General features: G+C 38.1%; 1 protein-coding gene across 3 annotated transcripts in view; it reads right to left on the bottom strand.

The window, feature by feature from the left end:
• slc25a13 (solute carrier family 25 member 13) overlaps positions 1-15,055 on the bottom strand; it is a 44,543-nt gene that overhangs the window by 10,547 nt on the left and 18,941 nt on the right. For all 3 annotated transcript variants that reach the window (XM_089123149.1, XM_089123150.1, XM_089123148.1), the window contains 7 exons: positions 12,936-13,029; positions 12,156-12,240; positions 7,799-7,883; positions 7,097-7,255; positions 5,735-5,787; positions 4,172-4,252; positions 101-241 (listed from right to left, as the gene is read on the bottom strand). In XM_089123149.1, the coding sequence (XP_088979275.1) occupies positions 101-241; positions 4,172-4,252; positions 5,735-5,787; positions 7,097-7,255; positions 7,799-7,883; positions 12,156-12,240; positions 12,936-13,029 (698 nt within the window). The remainder of the gene's footprint in view (positions 1-100; positions 242-4,171; positions 4,253-5,734; positions 5,788-7,096; positions 7,256-7,798; positions 7,884-12,155; positions 12,241-12,935; positions 13,030-15,055) is intronic.

Raw genomic sequence — 15,055 nt, 5'->3', positions numbered from 1 at the left:
CAAAAGCATGTACAAGTGAAGTACATACCTCAAGCGCAAACTAGATGTGTCTGATGTATGAGAATTAGGTTTCAGGCTGTTTTGCGTGAGCGAGACATACCTTGTACAGGCCGAAGAACCCCAGGTCACGGATGACGGAGAGAGCGCTGACGCGTGGCCCTGTGGTGATTTCTCCCGCCACCTGCAGTCGGATCTTCACGATCTCCAGAGGGTTTGTGAAGATCACCTGAGATCCCCCAGCCTGAAGATCAACAACACAAACATTCAGCTTTTCACAGAGCTTCATAGACAATGAGTGGAAAGTGTAAATGAGGGAAAGACAAAAATGATGTACAGGTCATCAGTCCCTCACTATTGTAAATACGTTCTGATGAACTCAAAGTGAAAAAACAAAAATGACAAGAGGGAGGTAATGTGATATTCTCATTGTAAGAGGACAATGCTTCAAGCTGGGCCCTGAGAACGATTGTGCCATTGTCACTCTTTGTAGGAGGAGGAGGTCGAACCTGCCAAAGACAGACGGTGCCTGAAACATCACACAGAACGCAGGTCCCTGGGGGCCTCTCAAAAAACAACCTCATGTCTCCAACCTTGTACTTGCGAGGCAGATAAAAAGCCTCAGCAGGTTGGAACAGGTCCCTTCGAGTTCTTTGAAATGGTTCGAGTTTGACGTGACGGCATCTGAAGCTGCGACAGAAGCATTTAGACGTGTCTCGCCAAAGAGGCAGTCCGCTTGCCGCCTCCGTGCCCTATCTTTCCTGTTGCTCATAGTTACTGAGGCTGCACACAGAAAAACAGAGCAGTGTAATTAGATGGAAATCAGTTTCCATGGATTTCTTCTCCTTCCCTCAGCCCTCCTTTTGAATACATAAGGGCCTTACTGTTTGTTTGTTGTTGATTTTATTCCTCCATTCTTTCAGAGATATTAACGTACGGGGCCCTCTTACGGGAATCTGGTAAATGAGTCTCTAATCTCACAAGTGTGCACATTTAAAAATCCCACTGAGTACGAGGCAGCATGTTTAAAAATAAAGATCATTATCATCTCATTGAAGGTGCTCTTTAAATAGGACGGAGCAGATTGACCCACACATCCCTTTCAGAGGAAATTACAGCTCGACATACAGAGAGAACTACCTACCTTTCACAACTCACAGCTACGACTTAATAGTTGGCACATTTCATGAATACAGTTTATTTTGGAGTCCAATTATCTTTTTTTAAAGTATTAGAGGCATACATCCCTTCTTTTTTTTAGAACAATCAGAAATATTAGATAAACTATTATCTAACATGAAATTAATCTAGCATTAAGACTAAAATAGGGACTTTTTTGTCTCGTCTCACCTCAGTGTTCTTGTCTCGGTTGTATCTAACAATTGAAATCTTTAAATCAAATACATTTTCTCAATTGACTGTAAAGAAATTAAATGGTCAGAAAAAAACTGTTTTTAATTTTACCAAAAACATTTTAGATGCACATATACATACATTATATAGCATAATCACATGTAAACAAGTCCCTATATATATATATATATATATATATATATACACACACACACATATATAGATATATTAGGGTTGTCAAACGATTAATCGCATTCAAAAAAAAAATTAGTGTTTACATAATATACATGGGTGCACTGTGTATAATTATTTTATATATATAAATATATAAAATATATAAACACACACACATGCTTGTATATATTTAAGAAATATTTTCATTTATATACTGTATATAGATTTATATATAATTTCTATTGTATATAAATCTAAATATTTTATATATAAATAATATTTTTTTCTTAAATATACATGCATGTGTGTGTATATATATACAAAATAATTATACACAGTGCACCCACATATATTATGTAAACACAAACATTTGTTTTGGATGCGATTAATCGCGATTAATCGTTTGACAGCCCTAACACACACACACATTTTCCTTTCATTTGTGACACCCAACATTTGTAATATTATTTGGATCGTTTCTACAGCAAAACAAGCTAATTTAAACTGTAATTAAATCATCCCACATCCCATATTTTTACACAACTGTAATATTGAACGCATAAAGCTCACTTCTAAAACCCTATTACCCAAATTATGCAAGTAAAAAAAAACACCTTTTTTGTTTAATTTTGGGAAAAATAAAATTTCATAAAAAATGCAACCCTGTTAAATTTTTATTATTGTGTTTATTGCTTAATTACTCACACTTCCTATAACTGAGAGAAAAATCTTAGTTACGAGTTCCACATCCTATCTTGTACTCTATTCATGGAAAATGCCACTTATTTATGTGGAAAATAATCTTTTATGGTTAATTATGGCATCAGGGCTGAGAGCAAACTTGTTTTGGAAAGGAATAATACACTAAGGAGAGGGCCAGGTTATTAGCCGCATTAATTGGGTACTAAAAGGACATTTAAAAAAAGTTACACAAGCAACAAGCAAACAAGAACATCGGTTAGAGAAAGACAAAAGATCAATCACCTCTGGAGGAGAGGCCGTTTAAAGAGCGGGAAGCACGTGCTGCAACGTGACTGCAAGAAATGCGATGTGAGTGAGGCAGCGTCGGCTCGATAATTCGGTGGTAATTACAAGGCAAGGTAATCCCCAGAGGCACTGAGAGCGTGTGTGTGTACCGAATACACGCTCTACTGGCGAGAAGATCGCAGCTGAAGACAAATACTTACGCACACCAAGCGCGTCAGCACCACACACACACAATACTCTTCAGTCTTCTAAAAACAATAGCTCAGCTCCAGACACAAACATTAGTCTCCCCTCATTAATGCTCCCTCACATTCCTCGCACTTAAACGGATTACACAAGCATTTTTGCGTCGAAATGAAAGCATTGCGATAAAAAAAAAAAGGTTTCGCAAATGATTAACAAACCGTTACAAATGCTGAGAAATACAGGACAAGCTAAATTACACAGCTCGCACTGCAAATGAACAAAGCGTCACTGTATGCGTGCCACGGTTTTCCCCTCGCTCTCTACGGCACTTTACGTTGGCTAAGCGAGTATTTTGAGAAACCCAGCCCTCAAATAAAGGCCAGCAACAACCAGATAAGAATCCAGCCAACTGCTCGGCCAGCGAAGCATACAGTTCTTACCAAATGACCAACTCTTGGCAACTGTCAAGGGCCTAATTCAGAGGACGCAATGTAGGAGCTTAAAATGTAAAATCCCAGCAGTTTCATAACCCTCACCATCTCTTTCGTTTTCTGTGATTTCTACTCTGCTCGTTCAGACAGGAACATTCATGGTGCACAAATCAGCAGTCCAGTCTTTTCCCTCTCAAACCAAATAAATAGATTTGATTTGCCGCGGCTGCAGTGTCAATAAACGCGGCTTTGAGCGAGCGGCGCGTGTGCAGGCATGAGAACGGGAGCGGATACCGCCAGGCCAAACACTGGGGATTCGGTCCGGGATGAATGGAGCTGTCAGAGAAATCAGAGGAGGAAAAACACATCTCCGTGGCACAAGCCGCCTTTCTGAGCCGACTTCATCTGCAACCAACCCGTTGTTTCCTAGGGCCATCTCTTTTCAAATCTCAGAGCAGAGATCGTGTGGGCTAAATGCACTCACATTGGTATAACCGAGACTCGCAATCATCTAAGAGTCGCTTTTAAAAAGGAAACCCACGTATGTAGAAATGTTTTAGCGATCACTGTCATGTGAAAGAGGCTCTTTCAGAGTCCTGGGTCGGGGGAGACATGAAGACATAAAGGTCTGGTTTTGACAGGCCAAACAGGAAGGCTACTACTCTATGAAACCTGAACTTACGGAACACAGATCTGACAGCTAATGGAAACGATGTATTAATAACGTCAGTCGCTTCTAATGAAAAGGGTAAGTGATCCCCCCCCTCATGCTGGTGAGGAACAACCGGCAGCCCCCGTGGGGCGGCAGACCGTGATTTAGAGGTGAGATGACAGACGAGAAGTGTTTTATACATGTTTTTAAACACTGATGGGACTGAAGTGTCTTTTCAATCACCTCACAAAAGGAGTGAAGTGTTCCCTCAGGCCAAGGCTTAGACCTCAAAGTCCACTGACATTCAAAACTAAACTCCTCTTTGTCAGTGTACTGTTACTGCGTGATGTGTGGATTATATGTTGGTGTTTCAAAGCAAAGAGCAACTCACACATCCGCCGGCCAAGATTTCGAAAGGTAGAGGAACGCTGCCATCTTTTTGCATAGTCTTTCCTCTCACAAAGTCGTTCACCTGTGAAAAAAACACACTGTAGCTTCAGCTATAGTTTCTTCAAGGATTTGCATTGCAGACTACATTTGCAAATTTGATCAGAATTCGAATTTTTTTAGCAAGGAATTATACAAAAAGTGGCTTAATTTAAATGGGCATGACTATCACTATAGTGTCTGGTCAGTGAAAACGAAGATTTTCATATTAAAGCCTTTTTTGTGCTTCATAATAAAAAATAAATAAATGAAGAGATATAGTCACAATTCTAACAATTTGTCACAACGATATGATATATTGAAGTCACAATTGTAACATATAAAGTTAAAACTGTTAATTGTGACGTTTTTTCAAAATTGCAAATTTTATATCTCAGAGTGGCAATTGTAAGTTATAAAGTCAACTTTGAGATAAGACTTTGAAATATCAAGTTGGAATTAAAAGTGGCAGCTGACAGCTGTGAGATGTAAAGTCATATGCGAGTTAAAAAATGGCAGTCAAAAATGTTATATAGTCACAATTCTGAGATATAAAGTCGCTTCAGACATCTGAGAGATATAAAGTCAAATGTGAGATTAAAAGTTGCAATTTTGAGGTATCCAGTAAAAAATTTTATATAAAGTCACAATTCTGAGATTTAAAAAAAATAGCAGCTGATAGCTGAGATATAAAGTCAAATGTGAGTTAAAAAATGGCAATTTTGAGGTATCCAGTCAAAATTGTTATATAAATTCAAAATTCTGAGATATAGAGTCGCATCAGACATAAAGTCAAATGTGAGATTAAAAGTTTGAGCTATCCAGTAAACCAGTAAAAAATTTAGTCACAATTCTGAAATTTAAAAAAAAAAATAGCAGCAGACAGCTGAGAGATATAGTCAAATGTGAGATTAAAGGTTGTAATTTTGAGAAATCCAGTCAAAATGTTCATATAGTCACAATTATGAGATATAAAGTGGCATCTGACATCTGAGATATACAGTAAAATGTGAGATAAAAATTGCAATTTTGAGGTTTAGAGTAAATTTTTATATAAAATTGCAATTTTGAAGTATAAAGTCACAATTCTGAGATATAAAGTGGCATCTGACAGCTGTGAAAGGTGCAATTTTGAGATGTCCCCAAAAAATTTGAAACAAAGTTGCAATTTCGAGATATAAAGTACCAATTTTGAGATATAAACTCGCAACTGAGATGTAAAGTTGTGACAATGTCATAAGTATAAAATACATAATCGCAATGTGAGATGCAAATTCATGACGGTGAGATAAAAAGTCATAGTTACGAGAAATAAAGTATAAGTGAGCCTGCTGATGCCCAACTCAAGAATGCACGAATGTTTTGATCAAACAGAAAACAGATTCACTTCTTTTTCAAGGGGCTAAGGCGAGGCACTGAAGTCAGGCAGCAGGCGGGCCGGCGAGAAACGAAGAGGGGTGTATTTGTGAGGAGTTAAGGGCTTTGGTTTTCGGAGGCCACGCTGATGTGGTGAGGGCAGAGCACTTACTGTAAGCTTTATGGCTTTCTCGGGAGCCACGCCCAGAAGCTGCGGTACGAGGCCTATAATTAGAAAACAAGTTGATTAAAAAAGACAGGGGTGAGGGAAGCACGACTTTCCTCAATATAAAAGCTGCAGCGCTGCCTCCAATTCCCTATCTTCCACGCACTAATGAACACTATTGATGTGGAGTGCTTAAATATTGGAAACTTAACAGTACTACAAACTCTATTTCCCTTTAAAAACAGCCTTAACCAAAGTTTACACAGCCCTAAATTACAACACAGATTTCTGGCTTAGACAAAAATAAACAGAATTATCTGATTTAAAAGTGATGACCCACCCCCGGCAGTAACAAACAAACTCAGTAACGTGGGCATACCGTTCGAGTCCAAATAGGCCACACAGCTAGATGAATACAAACATTTTCTGTGTGCATGGCCTACGGAGCGCATTTGTGTTTATATACAAGCAGCGAATTAGAAAATAAATATATTTTCAAACTTAATCATCCATCAAATATCCCGTAAACAGTCATTGTTCTCGCATGCTGCTCATTTCTTTGTGTTTGCCAGGATCATTGGCTGTTATGTTGGGTTAGTAAACAATCAGTGCGACTTTTATTATGTGATGTATTAGCGAGCATGTTTATTACTGCCATGCATTACAGAATCTGAAAGCAGGAAAAAAATTAAATAAAAATCTTTTTACTTACAATAACTGTTCACCTTGAACATCAAGTTACTCAAAATTTCACATAAAGCTGTACTAAATGTACGCTAAACGTATTTTTTATGCATTTGCTAAAAGTCTGGTCTGCCCACTTCCTTGTTAAAAACTAAACTACAGTATTTATATGCAAAACAAAAGCACTTTGTGCTCACTTCAAATACAGTGCTCTGTGTCATACAGCACTGATACGCTGCTAAAACGAGCACTGAATGTTCGTACCATCCCGTTATAATTCTGTACGGGTGATGAAGATCTCAGCCTCTCTTTTGTCAGCTTTATGATTGACAAATACCAGTAGTTAGTGTTCTCAATGGAGGTCACATGGCAATTGCACCTTGCAATCACAATTTGAATCTGTGACCTCACAGAATGCTTTAAAAAAGTCCAGCTCTAAAAGCAGAGCAGATACTTATTATCTGAGCGCCATTGACTGCATAGAGCATTCATGTTCTTCATTGTTAAGTTCCTGTGCTGGTATGTGGCCTTTCATGCTCAGCACATTGTCCCCTCAAGCAGCAAAGGTAGACTTAATCTCTTCAAAGCAGGTAAGGTCAGAGGGAACGTGACCTGCCCCTGGCTTTCATGAAAATGTTTTTTGTTGGTGCGTCCCTGATGGCCTGGCCGTGCGGAGCCACTGACCTCTGTAGAGACCGAAGAAGCCCTCGTAGCGCACCACCTTCTTGAAGCAGTCAATGCTGTTCTTATACATCAGCTCATCCACGAAGGATCCTGAAGAACGCTGGTTCTGCATGCGGGTCTTCACCAGGTCGATGGGGTACACGGCGGTGGCACCCACGGCTGTCGTGAGAGGAAATTTGTTTAAAACTACAAACGATATGGAAAAGCAAGATGCACACCCAAGGGGGCTGATGAAGGACACATCAAACAACAATTGAAAAGACCGGATGGGAAGAAAGTCAGGATATATTTGCAGAGCACATCAGTCAATTCTTATCTGCCAACTTTGGGGTGGACACAAAGGGAATACAGCACCGACAGCCTTAATTAAAGAGTGAGTCGCCCTGCACTACCTCCTTATTACCTTGTCTCCTCCGAGAGAGCCAGTCTGGAGCCAAACACAGGCCCAAGCACCACCTCCTTACGTACACACAGACCAACACACACACACACACACCTCTGATCACTCACAGGTACAAAAGAATCCACCCAGGAGGTTCCCATGGTGCACAACCTCATTAAACGGGAGAAATAACTTCCTAAGAAGGCAATAGGGCAGGCTTTGTTTTTCTTTTTGTCCAGTGCAGCTATTTCTCGTGTGGAGGAGCGGTGGCTGCGGGCTCAGGTAAACGGGTGGTGCACAATGATCCGTGACTGACTCACCTCCAGCCACAGAGCCCAGGGTGAACCTGTACGCTGACTCAGAAGCCTGAAGCAGAACCGAGCGAGACGCGTCCCCACCAGACTGCTGTGGACAGGAAAAAAAAAAAAAAGACAAGAGAATCAGAACTCCCAATATAATATAATATAATATAATATAATATAATATAATATAATATAATATAATATAATATAATATAATATAATATAATATAATAGTGGCTTTTCCCTCCAATTTTAATATAGAATAGAATATAGATTATAAATAGAAAGTTGCAACGGTGTTACCAAAGCAAAAGCTGCTAGCAAAGTGGCTTTTCCAGATCTTTATATAATATAATATAATATAATATAATATAATATAATATAATATAATATAATATAATATAATATAATATAATATAATATAATATAATATAATAGTGGCTTTTTCCGCCAATTTTAATATAGAATAGAATATCGATTATAAATAAAATGTTGCAACGGTGTTTTCAAAATCAAAGAGGCTTTTTTCCAAATATAATATAACTTATAAAAAAAAAAGTTGCAAAGCTGTTACCAAAGCAAAGAGTGGCTTTTTCCAGATTTTTTTTTATATAATATAATATAATATAATATAATATAATATAATATAATATAATATAATATAATATAATATAATATAATATAATATAATATAATATAATATAATATGTGGCTTTTCCGGCCAATTTCAATATAGAATAGAATATCGATTATAAATAAAATGTTGCAACGGTGTTATCAAAATCAAAGAGGCTTTTTCCAAATATAATATAACAACTTATAAATAAAAAGTTGCAAAGCTGTTACCAAAGCAAAGAGTGGCTTTTTCCAGATATAATATATATATATATATATATATACACACACAATATAATATAATATAATATATACACACAATATAATATAATATATGTCTTCAACATCGATAATAAAAAGAAAAGTTTCTTGAGCACCAAATCAGCATACAATAATTCGAATGCATCATGTAAGACTGATAAACTGGATTAATGGATTAAAATATATTAAAATAAAAAATATATATATAAAAAAGAAAATAGTTATTTTAAATTGTAATCATATTTCACAATATTACCATTTTTATATAATTTTACAGATAATTATTTTTGCTTATATTAATCTGGTGTTTTGAAAAAAAAAATTCCCCTTTCATATGTGTTTTTTCATTGTTTTGATGAAATTACTAATATTCTAAAATGAACGAAGAAAATAGTATGCTGAAACTAAATTAATAACAGTTACTAAAATACATGTAATGAGAAACGCATTTTTTAAGCATGGTGTTAGTTGAGACGATCAGAAACCACAGTCAAGTAGGGTCCAGCCACTGCCGTAGCCCCACAGTTAGAGAAAGCACATGAAATAAGGCCAGCCAGAACCATCCAAGCGTCCCATGCTACATTCCCCGCCGGAGATACAGTCGGCCTGCCTACCCGGGACCACCTGTCAGGAACCTCAAGGTAACTGCCCGGACCGCCCCACTCTCAGGCTCACTGAGGGGTTAAGGGTGTGGGATAAACTGTGTTTGAGGGGGGAGGTGGTGAGGGAGAGCTGGCCAGCAGCCCATAAGGCCAGACCACAGCCCAAAGCGGCTCATTGTGGTGGGACTGGCGTCTCTGTCCCGGGCCCCCGCTTCGAACGGCCCTCAATGTGTTTGGAGGCAGAACTTCTGATAAAATAAAGAGGGAATATCTAGGCACAGACACATTCTCTTTCTTTTTCCTGTAGAGTATTCAAGCCTTTCTGTCTGTTTTCATTTCCCCTCATCTCGCCATCAGACGTTGATAAGTTTCCTCGACTGCTGGGCTTGCGTTTCATTTACAGCTTTTTATATGTGCGTTCTGTGTGCCGATGACAGATTCAGATGTTCTCTTCTTTCACTGCTCTGGTCAAAGCGAAGGCTGGCGCTCAGCAGTAGCGAATGAAAAATTCCAGAGGGGCTGGAAATGATGCGTTGATTAGAATTTATAAACACAAGTTCTCAAAATATATCTTTATCTACCATAAAAGCAACCAAGACGTTAAAAAAAAGAGGAACAATCCGCTCCCTATTTCAGTTGTAAGTCTGCTAACCAGAGAGTCAAAATCGCTCAAGTGCACAAGCATTTCAAGAATGCACCGTAAACGCCACTACATTTACTTAAGCTGTCATGTCTCTTTGAGAATTTGAGAGTGAAAGCCTTATTATGTTAGTAATTATCCTTTATGTATCTCTTTTTGTTACTATTTATTTATTCAATCATTTATAAACTACTACTTAAAAGTGATCAGTAACATTTTTGGTAACATTTTAGTAGTTAACTACATTAGTTTACATGAACTTATAATGAACTGCATGTCTACAGCATTTAATAATCTTTGTTATTGTTCATTTCAACATTTACTAATACTGTACATTATTAAAATCAAAAGTTGTATTTGATAACATTAGTTAATGCACTGTGAACCAACATGAACAGTCAATTTTTATTTTTATTAACTAATTCTTACAAAGTAACGGATAGTTCATGTTAGTTAATTTCGTAACTAATGTTAACAAATGAAACCTTATTGTAAAGTGTTACCAAATTGTTTTTGAAAGAAAATTTCAGCAAGGACCCACTGGTGTTCATGCTTGAATGTTAAAAAAAACACATTATTTTTCACAAATTCTCCATTGTTGCAGCTCCTCTTTTCCCAGTCTGTCAGTAACGCTCTGTTTAGTTCCTGTTTCTATGAAGCCCCTCCTTCTGAAAAGCACAATGTGCTCTGATTGGTCAACTGGACATGTTGTTAACAGATTGGTCAACTGTTGTGATTGGTCAACCAAGAATGTTTGGGAAATGTACCGCCCCTTACTATGACACGATTTTCAACACACTACAAACTAACTCAACCAGGCCCGGCCCCTTTATTCTGCTTATGCCTTGGGCAGGAATTATTTAAATATTGTGACATGTTTGTTCCCGTAAGAAAACTCAAGACTACAATGGAGGCGTTTCAGGGAGTTCAGAAACAGTGACTACGTTTACAAAAGCAATAACCCGGTCGCGAACGGCCATGTAAACACCGGGAAAAACCCGGATATGCTCATATCCCGGATTTTAAAAAACGGGATATTATACCTGGGGTACCCCTTTTTAACCCGAATTTTTGGTCATGTAAACTCGTATCGGCATATCCCCGTAGTGATTTTTGTTCTGCGCATGTTCTATTCGCAAGGAATCTTGGTCTTTTGAGTAGAGAAACTTCTCGGCGTTTACACAAATCCGCGTGCAGTGTACCGGAAGTAAACATGGCGAGACCAGGCGAGACACAGCACAGCCAGAGAATGTCTAATTGAACGCAGTAACGCTTCTCTGTCCATGCGGGGGCGCTCGCGGTCGAGTGCAGAATGAATGGGAGTCAATGGGGTTTCACCCCCAGAAATCCACTTTTCGCAGGATGTAATTTTTTGTCAAGTAATTTGAAAGTTGCATTCAAAAGGAAGGGCTAAGAAAATACACTCAGCTGAAAATTGCATTTTTAAGTTCACTTATCTTATCTATTTATTTGAAATCCATTCAAAAATGTGATGACATCACACAATAGTAGAATGCTAGCGTGTTCCGGCCAACAACAGCCTAACCTGTAAGAAATCAAAAGGATATAAGTACTCGTTCATTCGACTTTTGGCCTATAATCTATATTGAACTTGCGGAATCAACAATAAAATCTATTTTGATTTAACGACAAGCAGGTGAAATCACCTCCAGTGATCACCTCCAGTGGAATTCTAATGGAACTGCAACCAAGATAATACACAACAGGGATAATAGGAAGTGCCAAGGCTCTCCGTTAGACGGGCTCTGGCACAGCATACTTCTGGAGCGAGGTCAGTAACGTTACCAGCATCAAAGCGCAAACAAAGGTGATCGCTATCTGCCCCGAACTATTCATTATCCGCGTGCTGCTGTTGTCTTTGGATACAGGAAGAAGAATCGGAAATGAGGCATGTTGCGTCTTAAGGTTGTCCATATGTCTAGACGCTAACCGCGCGTCGCCGTTTACATCGGGATATTGCATTCCATGTATACAGGAGAAACTTTCTCTGCTCACGCATGTAAACGTGTTATTCCTAATGTTTCAGAAACCCAAATAGTGATCTTAACCCGACCATAACCCGAAAATCGGCTGCATGTAAACGTAGTCATTGATATACAGAATAACTGCCTTTTAGTGATTTTGCAGATCTTTTTCATGCCCAAACAGCAATATTACACACTAAATAAGTTGAAAATGTAAAATAGCATAATAGGACCTCTTTAAGACAAGATTACACTCCGTTTCTGTATCTTACCTGTCTTTGAATCTCAGCAAGGTTGTAAGGAAGAGCTCCCTCTTCCAGAGGTGCAATCATCTCAATGTCAACTAAACCAACACGCCTGTAGACAGCAAAAACACAGGCAGAAATATTAAAACGGCTAAACAGATTCCAACTTTTTCAAGATGTTTGAGGAAGAGTGGTAGGTATAGTGTGCCCTCACAAGTAACAACCTCACAATCTTAACTCAAAGGGAGTCGGGCAATTGCAGTATCACATTGCAAAGAAATAATAATGTCCAAAAAGCAATTTCAGATCAGCGTTTACTTCAGAGATATTATAAGACCCACCCAAGCAGAGTCATAAGTCAGTTCATAGGTCAGGGTATCTGACTCTGCAAATATGTTCATGCGATATCTTTGGTTTCCAAAAGATGGGTTTAGCTCACCATGATTACGGCTCAGAGCAGATATTTAGTAAATATACTTCCAAGCTCATTACAGTTCAGTAGTGTGGAAACATGTGTGCTCGCTACATGCTGCAGAAAAGCTAGAACAAGCTGGACTGTGTTCAAAACCTCCCGCTGTACAATAATAGGAAGAGTCATGTATCATCGACTATGCAATTGCCAGAACAAGACTCAGAATAGAGACCAGAAAACTTTTCACATATAATTACAGAAGTCAAACAATGCCGTTTTTAGAAGGCGAGAGTGGCTAGAGGGCTCTGGAGCTGAAGAGTGTTATGGCTGAGCCTCGAGCCCTCCTCTTCACGGGGAGAGGCTCTCAGACGGTGACTGTCGCCATGGTGACTCACCCTCTTGGCTCAGACAGGTCGGCCAGCTGGAACAGGATGTCCACTTCCATTGGGGTCACCTGGCCAAACCTTTGGGCAGCGATGATGAACTCCTCTGGAAAACAGAGAAAGAGAGGGATTTTATTCTGTGTGATTTGTATGAATTAATGATTAGTCACAGAGATATACAGTGGTTCCAAAAAGTACAATGTTTTAGTCTCTAATGCTCACCAAGGCTCCATTTATTTGATCAAAAATACAATATTGTTGTGTAAACTTTTCTTTTTGAACGATATATAACTACTCCAGTCTTCAGTGTCACATGATCTTTAAAAAAAATCATTTATAATAAGCTGATTTGCTGCTCAAGAAGAATTTCTTGCTATTATCAATGTTGAAAACAGCGAGGATTAATATTTTGTGGAAATGTGAAACATTTTGTAACAGAAAGTTCAAAAGAACAGCATTATATATGAATTTGGGTGTGTATGTGTATATATAAAACTATACATAGTTAGTTTTTTCTTTGTAGCAATGCAGTCTTTACTGTCACTTAAAAGAGAAAAACTTTTTCACCCCAAACTTTTGATTTGTACTGCATTTGACCACTTGAGCCACATATAATATAAAATATACGACTAAATAACAATGTTAAATCAAGTGGCATCTGATGCTAAACCTTTTCTCAGTCGTTTTTGCAAATTCTTTGTGCCAAATGGTTGCAAGGTCATTTTAGTGGATGTATGAAGTGGTTGAATTATGTTTGAAAGTGTCCTACTCCCTCAGAAGGGCAGAGCACTTGAAGTAAACACTCTGAAGAGTGCAGGACAGCACTGTCACATACACCCTATATCAAGCAATACAGGTACGTCCCTGACACTTTATTGTCAATTAAGAACATTACCTTGGAAACGCAGGAGCAAAATTCGCATTTATAGCTGTTAAAAGTATTCTTTCACGTAAAATATTGCCTGTTTGTGTCTTTAATTTAATATAAGCTCAATTTGTGCACCATCTATAAATATTTTCAACAGTCCTTAAGTCTACTTAGGTATACAATTGAGGGTTTAAATTAAACCTCAAAAGAATTATTACCTCAAAATGAATGAATGCCACTTAGAATAACATTATAAATAGTAAAACTACTTCCTGAAAGTGGCCATGCTCCCTTCACTAACGGTCTTGTTAAAGGGCTCTTCATGAAGGGACTCAGATGATCATTGTCTTTTAAAACGACACTATGTGTACCATGCCTTCCAGTATGTTTCATTAAAATAAAAGCTACTTGAATTAAAGTTTTTATAAGGTTTAAGCAATAGTAGTGCTATTGCACTGATCACTGTTCTATGAATAAACTATTATTTTTTACATCATTTTTTTTAAATAATCTGACTTGTGATACAGCCAGGAATCAACAGGCACCCCGACTGAGCCTGGTTTTTCCCAAGGTTTTTTATTATTTCGGTCACCTGATGGATTTTGGGTTCCTTGCCACTGTCTTGCTGCCTTTGTCTTGCTTAGTTGGAGACACTAATATTATTGATTTGACTGTCCTGAGAACTGAACATGACATCATACCATAATTGATTAAAGGGATAGTTCACTTTGAAATTAATTTTTGGTATTCAATTTTGATATTTTAAGGTCAAACCGTTCTTGTCTGTCAGTCATATGATGGAGGCCTATGGGGTCCACCTCAAAGAGCATGCACAGAGAAGTCCAAATTAAACATGATTTAATGACTCGTAAATGTAAGTACACATTGATGGCCTAAGACACGAAACGAGCGGTTTGCGTGAGAAAACGAACAGTATTTATATTGTTTTTATCTCTTGTAACCACAGCCACGTCCAACCTATCTGAGGGCGCGGGCGCTTTGTGGCTGTGGAAACAAGAGGTAAAAACGTTATAAATACTGTTCGTTTTCTCTCACAAACTGCTCGTTTCGTGTTTTAGGCCATCAATGTGTATTTACATTTAAGAGTCATTAAATCATGTTTAATTTGGACTTCTCTGTGCATGCTCTTTGAGGTGGTGACCATAGACCTCCATTATATGACTGACAGACACAAACGGTTTGACCTAAACATATCAAAATTGAAACTACCGTGGAAACAAAGACACCTAAATCTTGGATGCCC

Source organism: Pimephales promelas, chromosome 18, assembly GCF_988280905.1.
Source record: "Pimephales promelas chromosome 18, fPimPro1.hap1.1, whole genome shotgun sequence".
Lineage (NCBI taxonomy): Eukaryota > Metazoa > Chordata > Actinopteri > Cypriniformes > Leuciscidae > Pimephales > Pimephales promelas.
This window is presented reverse-complemented; position numbering and strand designations above follow the sequence as displayed.